The sequence below is a fragment of the Momordica charantia genome, assembly GCF_013281855.1.
Source record: "Momordica charantia cultivar OHB3-1 chromosome 9 unlocalized genomic scaffold, Mcharantia_2.0 BLBB01000009.1, whole genome shotgun sequence".
Taxonomy (NCBI): Eukaryota; Viridiplantae; Streptophyta; class Magnoliopsida; order Cucurbitales; family Cucurbitaceae; genus Momordica; species Momordica charantia.
The window spans coordinates 21,719,824-21,734,028 of record NW_028275167.1 but is presented as its reverse complement, the minus strand read 5'-3'; the positions used below and the strand labels follow the sequence as shown (position 1 = coordinate 21,734,028).

At 35.3% G+C, this 14,205-nt stretch overlaps 1 protein-coding gene across 2 annotated transcripts; it reads right to left on the bottom strand.

The window, feature by feature from the left end:
- Nucleotides 1–103: 103 nt before the first annotated feature.
- Nucleotides 104–2,570, bottom strand: LOC111018291 (uncharacterized). 2 transcript variants are annotated; one of them, XM_022294319.2, is made up of 5 exons: nucleotides 2,309–2,570; nucleotides 2,111–2,246; nucleotides 1,953–2,034; nucleotides 1,747–1,863; nucleotides 104–504 (listed from the first exon to the last, which is right to left on the bottom strand). In XM_022294319.2, the coding sequence occupies exons 2-5, from the start codon at nucleotides 2,227–2,229 to the stop codon at nucleotides 454–456; spliced, it is 369 nt and encodes a 122-aa protein (XP_022150011.2). In that variant the 5' UTR covers nucleotides 2,230–2,246; nucleotides 2,309–2,570; the 3' UTR covers nucleotides 104–453. The 2 variants fall into 2 exon arrangements, with proteins under 2 accessions (XP_022150011.2, XP_022150012.2); XM_022294320.2 differs by having other exon boundaries at nucleotides 2,111–2,231; nucleotides 2,309–2,568.
- Between the last annotated feature and the right edge of the window lie 11,635 nt (nucleotides 2,571–14,205).

Genomic DNA, 14,205 nt, shown 5'->3' with positions numbered 1-14,205 from the left:
AGTCCTAAGAAACCTCCCTCTCAAAGAACTAAAAGAAAGAAGGGAGACAAGGCAAATGCAACAATAAGAAACAAAACAAGAGCAAAATCTGCCAAACAGCATAGATCCCGGAAGAGCACTTCATCCTAAAATCATTGCCTAAATAGGCATAATTGAAGTGGGTGAAGATCAGTTCTTCTTATTCCAAATTACACATCCTCTCAAGTAAAATGCAATAACTATAGCCATCGACACTGAGTGTTACAATTCAAACGAATGGGTGAAATTCGAACCATCGACCCATAAGGAGGGCTCCTAATGCTTCGGACCAGTCAGCTATCCTCAAGTCGGCATGTCGTAACCAATACTTAAATTACAAAAAAGGGAATTTAAGTATTGAAGTGGGTAGTCTGTAATCTAATGCTCATACTGGTAAAAAGTCTCAAAGCTCTTCGTTTGTTGGATGGTGTTGTGCTACCCACTTCCATCAAGTTGTCCATGAGACAGAAGATGTGCCATGTATTGCTGCCAGAATTCAAACAAAATGGACAACTTAGTGGTAATACCCTGAATATGAACTTCCATTCTATCCAGCCTTACAAAAAATGCTTTAGTTTCTACACTTCAAAGTTCAAATAATACAATCCTAAAATTGTATTGGGGGAATCGTAAGAGGATTTCATAAAAATGTACCACAGAAAGCTCCATTTATCATCAAATGAAGATTTTTGTTCATCTTATTATAATAACTTTCTTTCTTTTAATTGTTCGTATAACAATTGTTCTATCCTTGCTTGGTTAGCTAACTCCTTGTTATTTGGTATGAAACATTTCAAATCTAGGTTTTATCTATTCACAAAAGTGAAATTTTAACTTGAAGAAAATACTGCAAATGCTAAAGAACAGAAATCCTTAAGTCATATGGATTAGAAAAGGGTACCATCTAAATATTGTTTCATTCTGTCAGGATATCTGGTGTGGGGCTAGTTCACTGTAATTATTTTATTAACAAATTATGTAGCAGAAAGTAACATGGAGATAAAGAAGTTAAAAAATTTCAGATAACCAAGAAAAGAAACCGATATCATAACTGAGGCGGAAATAAAGAGTTAGAAGACACCAGAATCAAAGTACGATTCATTCAGACCCAAGGTAACACAACATCTTATGATCTGTATGGTTTTCTGATCGAGAATTCATACTACTATAATGTCACTATAGCTTATTCCAAACTTGACAATAGAGCTATTTTTGTGTTTTTGATTTCCATAAGTGTCTAGGCCAACTTATGCACACCTCGACTAATCTCACATGCCCCTATTAACTACTATATTAACTACTATTTAGTTGCAAAGGGAACTCTAAGGATATCAAATCCTACATCGATTGCTATTATGGTATTGAACTTATTCCCTATTTTAAGTCCCATTTACCTTTTTTTTTATGGGTTCTATTGACCACTAAGGCAACCCATGGTGATTGCCAATAGAGCTTTATTATCATGATCTCCTCATTGTATTGTCATCAAGGTCTTCAGAAACGAGTATTCTATCATCTTAACAACATTCTTCAACTCTTGACGCCGCAGCAAATATTACATTTTCATGTATTTACACGAATGATCTTTTTCCCATTCTCATACTAATATTACTAAAATGAACGCAACGTCTGACCAGAAACCAGTGGAGTACAGCACAATTCAACACTGAGCAGGAATCAACTAATGTCCCACACTTAAAAGGAAGCCCAAAGACAAGGCAAACTTACAGCATGATATGCATATGGAGATTTCCCTTGGCGCTCAAAATGTTTTGCCATGATGCAGAACTCAATCGGACCCCATTCTTCTGACTCAAAACAATTCCCAAGAGCAGCTTTGTATAGCTACAGCAAACAATGTGAAACAAAAAAGAATTAGAACAAGAGTTTAGAAATAACAAAAATTGGAACCCAAAATCAAAGAATGTACAGACCTTCGCAGTGTCTGTCAAGAGCTCCGTACCAGCAGGGTAAGAAGCATAAAATTGATCCCCTCGAGAATACCCAGCTCTAGTTCTGCAGTACACCCAGAAGAACAATAAGAGAACAAAAATAATGGAGAGAAATGAATGAGCCATGGTCTCTAACTCACGTATTGCTTGTATAAGCGTAGCTCAAAACGGAAACGAAGAGATAGAATCCAGTGTAGGACACAATCCTCCGAAATTTTTGAATCTTTAGGATCTCTTTGGCCCCGTAATAGAGCCGCATATCTGCAAGATAGAAGGCTAAAATGAAGTGAGAATGAAACAGAGACTGTAATTATCAAACCGTCATTATAGGCTCTCACCAAAATCGAGAGGCGGAGAAACCCTAGGCAGCGGCAAATACGAACTGCAGCTGGATGCGGCGGCGGAGAGGAGCGATTGGATTCGCCGGCGACGGAGACGAGCGGCTGGCTGCGGTGGCGAGTGGCGCAGACGAGAGAAGGCTTGGCGGCTGGCCTGTGGGGGAGAATGAGAGAGAAAAGGAAGGAACGGTGGGCGGCGTGAGAAGAAAGAGGGATTTGTTTTTACCCACTTTCTTCTAAACTTAAATTTTCTAAACTTTGCTAACATTAGTTAGATACCAATTTACTTTTATTACCTATTTCCTCTCCATTCATTTTCTTTTTTAATTTCTCTCTCTTGTTCCCTCCCTCTTTTTTTAGGATTTTTTTCTCCCCCTCATTTTCTAGATTTTTTTATTTCTCTAATTTTCCATTAATTCCCTATTTCTCTCCTTTTTTTTCTTCTTTTTTTTTTCTCTCTTCTACGATGCTATAGATATTTTTCTTTCCATTTTTTTTTTAACTAATAGAAGGGAATAGAAGAGACGAGGAAAGGGGAGAGAGGGAAGAGAAGAGGGAGAGGGAGAGAAGAGGGAGCGAGGTGGGGAGGGAGGGGAATTAATTTTAATTATTATTATTTTGTCTTCCCATCTTTTTTCAACCATAAAAATTATCAGATCTCAATCTCGATCTCGCTCATGTCTTGCTCTCGCTCATCGTTCTCGCTCAGATCTCACGCTCGCTCACGTCTCTCAGATCTCGTTCAAGGTCAGCGTTCTTGGTCAGATCGCACTCCCACTCCCACTCAAATCTCTCAGATCTTGTTCTCTTTCTTGTTCTTACCCATATCTCACTTTCTCTCGCTCTCCAGTAGATCTCGATCTATGTCTTGGATGTTATTAGTTTTGGTTCAGATTTCTTTCGCTCACAATGGAAGATTCGACAGTATCCACAATTTCGTGAAATTGGAAGAAAACCCATAAACTATTTTTTGTGAATGTTTTCATGAACAATAGAAAACAAAAATAGGGGAGTGAGTGAGAGAGATAAAATGAAAATTGGGTAAAGAAAGAAGAAGAGATAGAGATTTTTTTTGGGTTGGGTGGGGAAGAGGGAAGAATAAAGTTTTCAAATTATAAGAAAGAAAAAAAAATTGTTTTAAAGAAAAATCTAAAAATTAGGGGAGGGGCAACAAGGTCATTTGATATCTAGAGTGATGTCAGAAAAATCTAAAAAACTTAAGTTTTGAAAAAAGTGGTAAAAACAAATCCTCTCTGCAAATCGAACCAAACTTTTCACTTATCTAAAAAACCAACCAATCGAAAAGTTTTCAAACCCAATCGAAAAGTTCGGGTTTGGATTTTTCAGATTCTCGGCGTTTTTTTTTTTTTGGTACAATAATTTGGGGATAAGGAAGATTGAACCTTCAACTTCGAAGGAAGGAATATATGTCAATTACTGTTAAGCTAGATTCATGTTGATCGAATTCTTCGAGTGTCGGAACACCCCTTGGTGTAATAATGGAAAAATATTATCTAAGAAAATAAAACTCAAAGTTCTACCACGTTCTTAGTAATTTGGAAGAATTAAAAACATTCCTTCTCTTCTGTGACTTTTTTTTCCTTTAAATTTGTCAAGTAGCTAATTAAATTGACATAGCTTAATGATAATTAGTATATATTCTTTTGTTCGAAGTCGGAGGTTCGCTCCTCATATCCCCAAATTGTTGTACTAAAACAAAATAGTGGGTGACTAAATTAAAAATAAATTGAAATGTATAAGAAGTAAATTGAAAAATTACTCAAATAAATATATTATTTTCTCTTAAATAATATAGCATTGATTCGCTAACATGAGAATAATTCAGTAATAATTGACATTTATTTATGTCTATAAAGTTGGAGGTTAAATCTCAATTTGTTGTACTAAAAAAGATTCGTACTGAAGTCAAAGTATTTTTCCTTTTTAAAATTATATTATGGTTTACAAATTTTTGTCTCCAATTTCAACCCCAAATTTCTTTTGGGAAAAAAAAATCCTATTTACCTTTAAATTTAATAAATTTGCATAAGTTTCCACTTCTAACTTTCAATTTCATCTAAGTTAGATAATTTTGCAATTTCTACGCTCTATTCAATTTCTACTCATTTATCAATTAATTTTAACAAAAAATATATAGTGTAAAAACCTCAACAAAATTCACTAATTTAATGAAAATCAAGCTTTTTACCAAATTAAGTTAAATTAAGGTATACAATTGATCATTAAATAACTCTACCAAAACTTATAAATTTCAACCAAAAACCAACTCCTATCTTGTTTTTGTCTTAATCTTATCAAGTTCATACATATATTTTTATAATTTATTGGATACACATGAGAATACTTTTTTCAACGATTATTGAAATGAAAACCAAAACTGATACACGTTGCCAAGTTTAGGGTTAAATTTAATATTTTCCCTTTTTTTAGAATAGCATTACAATTGTGGGTACGGGTGTTCGTGCATTGGATTAAGTTTTATAATATTTTGAACGCATTCATTTGAATCGTAGATTTTGATAACCCGAACACAATTTTGGAATATGGGGAGGTTGTAAGTGTCTTAATTGTATTGAGATTCTTGACCAGCGTGATTTGGAGAATTTGTCTAATGTAGTCTTTATGACTTTTCGTTCCGTACTTGTCATGGTGGAGAATAAGACAATTGTGTTGGAAATGATTTTATTTGCAATCCTAAAAGACAAGATTTCTCCATTGATTGAGAAGTCTCCTTTGATAGCATTGAATATGGTTGAGGATTTCGTGACTTTGAAGAAGGTGTTTCGTGGACTGAAATTTGCTCTTATTCCTCGTTCTTTGAACATACAAGTTGTTCTATTGGCCAAGTGTGTCATTTCTAATCGTTTATCTATCATTTAGGATATTTGTTTTCCTTCGTGGATTCTGAATATGGTGCATGATTATCACTACTCTGTTGTAACCCTTAGTGGTCTTGTTTCTTATAAATGCAATGTGTCTTTATCTAAAAAAAGAGATTTTTATAATCCGAACAATCCTTGTTAAGTTATGAACTCAACCCAAACAAATCCAAAAATTTATGGATTGCATTGGATTAGTCCACATCGAAATTAACTCAAACCATTCACACCTCATAATTGTTAAGGGGTAATTGCTATAATGACTCATTGTAAATAAGTTGTTTTGTCAAATGGCCTAAGTTGCAGACACTAATAACGTGGGGTTTTCATGACGCTAATTAATAGTAAAAAATGTTGAAAATTTACAACAAATGTCACAAAAGATGAAAACACATTTTTTGCGGGAAAAAACAGAGTTTTCTAGATTTTTGACTTCTCGTGACGTTTTTTAACCATCACAAAAAGTTAGAAAAAAATATGTTTTACGTGACATTTTTTAAACGTCACGAATGAGTGAGTCGCATTTTTGGTGGGAAGAGATGAAGTTTTCTAGATTTTTTGACTTTTCGTGACTTTTTTTAAACTGTCACAAAAAGTTGGAACAAAACATGTCTTTCGTGACATTTAAAGGGAGATGCAAGTTTTTTTTTTTTTTTTTTTAGGAAAAGACGGAGTTCTTCGGATTTCTGAGTTTTGACATTTTTTAAATGTCATGAAAAAGTTGAAAAGCTATATTTCTCATGACGTTTAAAAAACATCACAAAACGGTGAGACACGTTTTTTGCGAGAAAATATGGAATTTTTCATTTTTTTTTTCACTTTTCGTAACGTTTAAAAAAATCCTACAGAACACAATTATTTAATGAGTTCAATAACAAGAGCATGAAGCTCTCATCAAAAGTCAATCAACCAAGTTTAAGCCTAACAAAGATAAATATGGATGCATCTATTAAACCCGATTAGCATCAATGTAGAACTGGGGCAATTTTTCAGAATGACAAAGCTAAGGTAACGCTAACTCTTGCAAAACCTTAGCCATTAATAATTGATGTGGAAGTTATGGAAGCTATAGAAATTTAGAGACGCCTCCATGTTGTAAAGGATGGGGGCTTTCTCTCTACACTGTTGTGGAATCCGACAGAGCCAATCATTCATATGATTCAGGAAGATACAACTTTAAGCATGATCATTGCTGAAATTTGATCCTTCACTTTATGCTCTTTTGTTTGGTGTGATCGGGCTAGAAACCAAGTGGCACTGAGGTATGACGGCTATCGCATCTAGAGAAGAAGAAGAGAAAATTCCCCATGGAAGAAGTCCTACAAGTTATAGAGCCACTTTACTGAGAAGAGTTGGAAGTGGTTACAACCATGGTATTAAATATGTGTCGGCATGTCAACATTTACATCGACATTTCCATGTATCTATAGATTCGACATTGACATGAGGGGTAAATCAACATTTTCATCATATTACAAAAAAATCAATAAAATATGAAAAGTATCAATAAAATGTCATTAATACATACCTAATATTAGTATTAATCATTTTTAAAATTTTTTAGAAATAGAAAAATGTTTATTTGTTAATTTAATTTTTTTTACGATTTTAAAAATTTTCTAACTTTTATAGAAATTTCCATCGACATTGATATTTTATCGATATTTCCATGAAATTGAGACTTCGATATTTTCATCGACGTCGACATTTAAAATCATGGTTACAATCACTTGTGCCCATTTATTTTAATTTTTTGTCTTTTGTTTCTTTCTATTCTCCGTTAAAAAAAAAAATTCATATGCTATGATTACTAGATTTATTTAAAACTAAGGGTAAATTACACTTTTAGTCCGTGACATTTAGGTTATATTAAGCCAACTCACTAATGACAATTGATATGAGTTTTTATCTTCTATTGTATTAGTTACACCCACATTTGGTCAGTTAGAAAAATCCTCAGCTATTGTTCTTTTTGTTCACAACCTTCTCTCTGTCAAGAGAATTTTGGAATTTTTGAATAAATTTATTTTTGTTAAAATTGAAGAATTACAACTTTTCATGAACTAGTACGTCTTTTGTAAAGGTTATATCATTTTATCAAAAGATATAACTTCACCTGAAAATATATGATTATTGAATGGTCACAAATAGTCTATAAATACGTGGTTATTCTTAGTTTGAAACACAGAAAACTGATCCCTCAAAATTCTCTCCTTTTCCTCTGTACGAATACTGTGAGTTCGTTGAGTCCTGTGTATGAAGTGCTGCATTCACAGGTTGGTATATCCGTCCTATCTTGGGAGACAATTGTTCGTGAAACCTTGAGCACAGAGGGAACAAAATTGTCTTAAGGAAACAACGCTACGTTGGGTTCGGATTTTTAATTTTGTGTGTCTTTAAGTTTGTATTTTTCTCCTACAGGGAATGGTCTGTATTTTATATTTGGAGGCGAGGATTCCCGAGGGAACTCGTCCCCGTTATAAATATACTTTTTTAATTTTTTAATTTTTGTTATTACTAGTATAAAAAATGAACAAAAAGTGACTAAATGAGATATTATCTAGAGTTTTTTTTTAAATAAAAATTATTTATAAAATTAATATATATTAATATTATTATATAAAAAAAATATAAAAAATAATAAAATATTAAATGAGTCGGGTACGGGGACGGGTGGGGAATCCTCCCCCGTCCCCGTCGGAGATTCCGATTGGGATCCCCAGTTTGACCCCGTCCCCGGTCAAACCGGGGATTCTCCAATCCGATCGGGTCGGGTACCAGCAGGGATCGGATCTCGCGGGTTTTTTTTGGCATTCCTACTCTTAACATGGGTATCAAATCTGGTTGCTTAACAGCAATGACTTCATCAAGTTTCACACAGATCAACAATAGTTCCTCGGTGATTCCAGGGCAAAATCTCACAATTAGTCATACACATCAAATTTCAATTAACCAAACTAAGCCACAAAAATTATCTAGAATAGAAATATCATATTCTTACTACTATTCGAGGGCACAACTTTAAAAAATACATTGATGGAAGCTAAGAACCACCTCCTCAATTTTTACCAACTTTACTTATCAGAATCAAGACAAATCTGTTGATAATGGAGGCTATGAATCATGTCACTCATCATCTCAATAATCTCTCTACTGGAACAAGCTACATTGGTGAGGAACAAATTTGGGTCGGTAATGGAGCAGATTTGAACATATTTTTAGCAATTCGTTATTTTTTCCTTCTTCTACCTCCAATTCTCCTTCCTAGTTATTCAAAGTACAAAATCTACTTCATGTCCCCCTTTATTTCGAAAAACCTATTAAATGTTAGTCAATTTGCCAGTGATAATGGTGTCTTTTTTAAATTTCATCTTACTTTTCGCTTTGTGAAGGATTTAACAACTGGGAAAACATTGCTCCAAGAACAAGTGCACGAAGGTCTTTACAAATTTTGTTTGACACAGGCTCAAGCAAACACATCCTCTTCTGCCCTCATGAAAAATCAGTCCTCTAATTCTTCTTCATGTAATTATTATGTAGAATTGTGGCATTCTCGTTTAGGCCATCGAGCCTGTGCCATTGTCACTCAAATTCTTTAGCAATGTAATGTTCCTTTTTCTACAAATAAAATATCTCTATGTCATTCTTGAGCAACTACAAAAATTCATAAATTACATTTCTCTTCCTCTAGTATACTGAATACACTGCACCTTTACAACTAGTGGTATCTAATCTATGGAGACCAGATGCCCATGTTTCTCGAAATGATTTTTATTACTACATGATCTTTGTGATGTTTACTCTTGTTACACTTAGATCTCTTCAAAAACTTATGTGGAAAGCTTCTAAATTCATAAATCAAAATGCTTCAAACCGATTGGGGAGAGGTGAATTTCATCCCTTCACTTCATTTCTTAAATCAAATCGTATTACTCTTAGGCTCACTTGCCCTCACACCTCCGAGCAAAATGGCATCGTCGAACAAAAATATTGCCACTTAGTTGAAAGTGGTCTCATCCTTCTTTCTCATGCCTCTAAACTTTTGGGATGATGTTTTTTCAACCTTTGTGTATCTTATTAACAAACTTCCCTCTAAAGCCCTTCATGATAAAAGTTCAATTGATACTCTTTCATCTTAAATCTCAATACTCCTTCCTCAAAGTCTTTGGGTGCATTTATTTTTCTTATCTTCGTCCCTGCAACCAACACAAATTCCAACTTCGTTCTTCCCCTTGTACATTCTTAGGTTATAGCAACCTTCATAAAGGCTATATATCCTCTTTGATGAGTCCTCTTTTCCATTCTCTTCTCGTACAGAGCATTCTAATTCTCATATATATTATTCTATTATAACATCTTTACTTGTTGTATCTATTTCTTCTCCATCTACGACTCTACCAGTATTCAACACTTCTCCATTACCATCCACTTCTATTGTATTTTTTGCACCAGTACATGCTACTTCATCTCCTTCGAATACTATGCATTATTAAGATAGCTCACTGATGCGCATTTAGTTAGTGTTACTGTTATGTTAGTGTGGGTTTGTTAATATGTTAGCAGTAATCCTCGTTCTGTTATCAAAGTTCCTGCAAGTGCGTACCAAGCCATTCGAGGGTAGCTAAGCAAGGAAATAAGCAAAGACAGCTTGTTTAGGGGATTTGGCGTGGGTGGATAGTAGGTGACTAAGACTCTTGAAAGGGCTCAACCTAGGTTAGGGGCGAGAGCGCCCTGACGTTAATCTGTTAGCAGTAATCCTTCATCACAGCTTTTCTATATAAAGGATGTATTGTATCTGTGATTAAATAAGAAGATTTGATATGAAGTTGTGATCATATTCATGTTCGACTCCATAATCTATTATGGTATCAGAGTACCTCAGCTTAACAGCAAATGGCATCATCAAGTTCCACACAGACGAGCAATGGAGTCACAACAATCCCAGGGCAAAATATGCTAGTTTCAAATCCAGGAAATCAAATTTCCCTAATCAAATTAACAGATAATAACTATTTGTTGTGGAAGTTTCAGTCTTGACAACAATTCAAGGTCATGGATGGGAAAAATTCATCAAAGGTACAAAGACCATTCCTTCCAAATTCCTACAAACCACTGGAAATGAAAAGGCATGACATCAATTCCATAAGAAAATCCTAAATATCTTTCTTGGATTCGACAAGATAAACTTCTATCTTCTTGGCTATTGGGTTCAATGAATGAAGAAATTTTGGCTCAAATGATCGGTTGTGTTTTTGCAAAAGATATTTGGGACTCACTCGAACAACTATACTCGACAACAAATACTGCAAAGATCATGCAATTGAATGGCGAATTACAGAATTTAAAGAAAGGGAGTATTAGTATTAAAGACTACACAGCAAAGGTAAAAAGTCGTGTTAAATCTTTGAATTTAGTAGGATGTACAGTAACCATGCAAGAACACATAGTCTATATTTTTTCTGGGCTTGGAAACAGACTATGATTCAATAGTTTCTGTAATCTCTACAAAATCAAAACCCAAGCCACTCCAAGAAGTATATGCTCTATTACTATCTCACGAAAATAGAATTGAAAGCAATTCTGGTATAAACTCTGATGGTACACAGCCCACAGGAAATCTCACGTTTCAAAACAGTGACAAACGATCAAATGATATGACTCCTAAGAATTATCAGAATCAAGGCAATCAGAGAGGAAATCGAAACAATGGAAATCGAAGTTTCAGTAGAGGAAGGCAGTGGAACAACAACAATCGAATTCAATGTCAAATGTGTGGTAAATTTGGACTTACAGCCCTCAAGTGCTACTTTCGATTTGGAGGACACCAACAGAAAAATAACTCAGTAACATTACAATGGACACCAATATTAGAACTATGCTTCTAACCAATTCCAAAATAATCAGATGCAGGCTATGATTGTGACTTCAAACCCAAACGCTGATATCTGCTGGTATCCAGATTCGGGCTTCACCAATCATATCACAAATTCATATGGAAACCTTGCCATTAGACATGAGTATTCAGGAGGCAATCAAATTCATGTGGGAAATGAAAAAGGTTTGAATATACTTCACACTGGTAGTAATTTACTTAAACCATCAAATTCCTCTTGTGTCTCTTCTTCTTGCCCTATTCTTCATGTTCCCCATATGACCAAAAACTTAATAAGTGTCAGCCAGTTTGTAAAAGATAATAATGTTTTCTTTGAATTTCATCCACTAACTTGTTTTGTGAAGGACCAAATCACTAGGACAATTCTACTCCACGTACATCTTCATGAAGGATTATACAAATTTGATAGGGTGAAAGCACATTCAAAGAACTTGCTTTGTGACTCAGCTTCTCAACACCCGTCTCCTGCACTACTAGTATCCTCTGCCATATCACTCGAAAGTAATACTTCTTGTCACCTATCTCTTTCTTCTACTTGTAATTTTGATGTCTCTAAAGCTGTTTTGTGGCATTTAAGATTATGACATCCTTCTTCAATTATTGTTCACCAAGCTCTACAACAATGTAATATTACTATTCCAAATAAAATGCCACAATTATGTCACTCTTGTGCTATTGGAAAAATTCATAAACAAGCATTTTCTTCTTCCGAAACAATTTATACTGCACCGCTAAAAACTCATAGAATCTGATCTATGGAGTCCCACACATTTATCTTCTTCTAATGGCTACAAATATTATATGAGCTTTGTTGATGTATGCTCAAGGTACAAATGGGTCTATTTTCTTAAATCTAAATCTGAAGCCTTATAAACGTTTATCACATTCAAAACCCAAGTTGAGAAGCTCTTTAATCATCCTATTAAAATGCTCCAAATTGACTGGGGGGAGAATTTTGTTCATTCACTTCCTTTCTCAACCAAAATGGTATTCTCCATCGCCTTACTTGTCCTCATACATCAGAACAAAACAGTATAGTGGAAAGAAAACACCGCCATATTATTGAGATGGGTTTAACCCTTTTAACCCATGCTTCCTTACCATTAAAATTTTGGGATGATGCTTTCTCCACCTCAGTTTACTTAATTAATACACTACCTACTAATCTCCTTCATGGAAAATGTCCTATGGAAGTTTTGTTTCAAACTAAACCAAACTATAACTTTCTCAAAGTTTTTGGCTGCCTTTGCTTCCCATATTTTTGGCCTTTCAATCACCACAAACTCCAACCTCGTTCATCTCCTTGTTTATTTCTTGGCTACAGTAACCTTCATCGTGGTTATAAATGTCTTGATAAATCTGGTTGTCTCTTTATATCCCGTCACGTTAGTTTTTATGAGTCTTTCCCTATGCAAATTCTATCTCATCAGCACCTACTACCAATACTACTCATGTTTTCTCCTTCCCACCTACTGTTACACCTACTCCATCACAACGTTCCTCATCCAATCAAGATCATGTTCCACCTAATTCTAATACTCAAGCTCCATTTCCTATCAGACCTGACCCTTCTTCCCCATCTCCTATTCTGACCTCCACTACTGTAGAACTTCCTTTTGCTAGTGAATCCAATCCATTACCTTCCCAACGAACAGATCATGCCTTTTCTCCTATTCCAGTACCTAACAACTTATCTCCGGTTCTAGTGCCTCTATCATCCACTGTTGGCTCCACTATGAATACTCATTCCATGGTGACAAGGTCCAAAAATGGTATTCGGAAACCCAGGGTATTTTTAACTGAATTTCTGGACATTGAGCCTCCTAACGCCAAAACTGCCTTGAAATGTGATAAGTGGAAACTAGCTAAGAACTTAGAATATGAGGCTTTATTGAATAACCACACGTGGGATCTAGTGCCTCTGTCTTTGCACAAGAAAACCATTGGCTGCAAATGGGTGTTCAAAATCAAGCGTAACTCAGATGGGTCTATCGCTCGGTATAAAGCCAGATTGGTTGTTAAAGGGTTCCATAAAGTTGCAGACTTTGATTATTCTGAGACATTTAGTTCAGTCATCAAACCAGTTACCATCAGAGTTCTCCTTACTATGGCTTTAGCTAAAAACTGGATCATTCGCCAATTGGACATAAATAACGCATTCCTCCATCTGAGGAAGTCTATATGGAGCAGCCAGCAGGTTGTCATATCTCTAACCCTTCTACTTCTCATCCTTTGGTGTGTAAATTGAAGAAGACTCTATATGGACTCAAACAAGCACCTCGAGCTTAGTTTGACAGATTGAAAAATTTTCTCCTTACTATTGGTTTTATGAACTCAAAGGCTGATACATCTCTGTTCATGCATGTCAAATCCACCTCTGCTTGCTATGTACTCATTTATGTAGATGAGATCATGATCACTGGCTCTTCTTCAACATAAATTACTGCTCTTATTGCTCTCTCAATCAAACCTTTGCGCTAAAAGATTTAGGGACTTTGATCTTTTTTGAGGAATTGAAGTTTCCTATACTTCCTCGGGAGCCATGTTTCTCTCCCAGTCAAAGTATATTTCGGATCTCCTACACCATTCCAAGATGTTTGAAGCAAACAAAATATCAACTCCTATGATGAGTGGGTCTATTCTTTCCACTAGAGGTGGTGCCCTCTTCACAGATCCTTCTTTATATCGCAGTGTTGTTGGCTCCTTACAGTATGCCACTGTTACACGATCAGAGATCTCTTATTCAGTAAATAAAATCTGCCAATTTATGCATGTTCCAACTCTTTCTCATTGGCAGGCTGCAAAAAGAGTTCTGAGGTACCTTAAAGGATCTCTCCATCACGGTTTACTCCTCTCTCGACCTTCCTCTTTCTCTGTTCATGGATTTGCTGATGCAGATTGGGCGTCAGACCCTGATGACAGAACATCCACTTCTGGTTTCTATATATGTTTTGATGGTAATTTAGTTTCCTGGGGGTCGAAAAAGCAGCATATCATCTCCCGGTCCAACACAGAGGCCAAATTTCATTGCCTCGCAAATGCAGCCATGGAATTGATCTGGCTGACGTCCCTAATTGCTGAATTACAAATTCCTCTACCTCAGC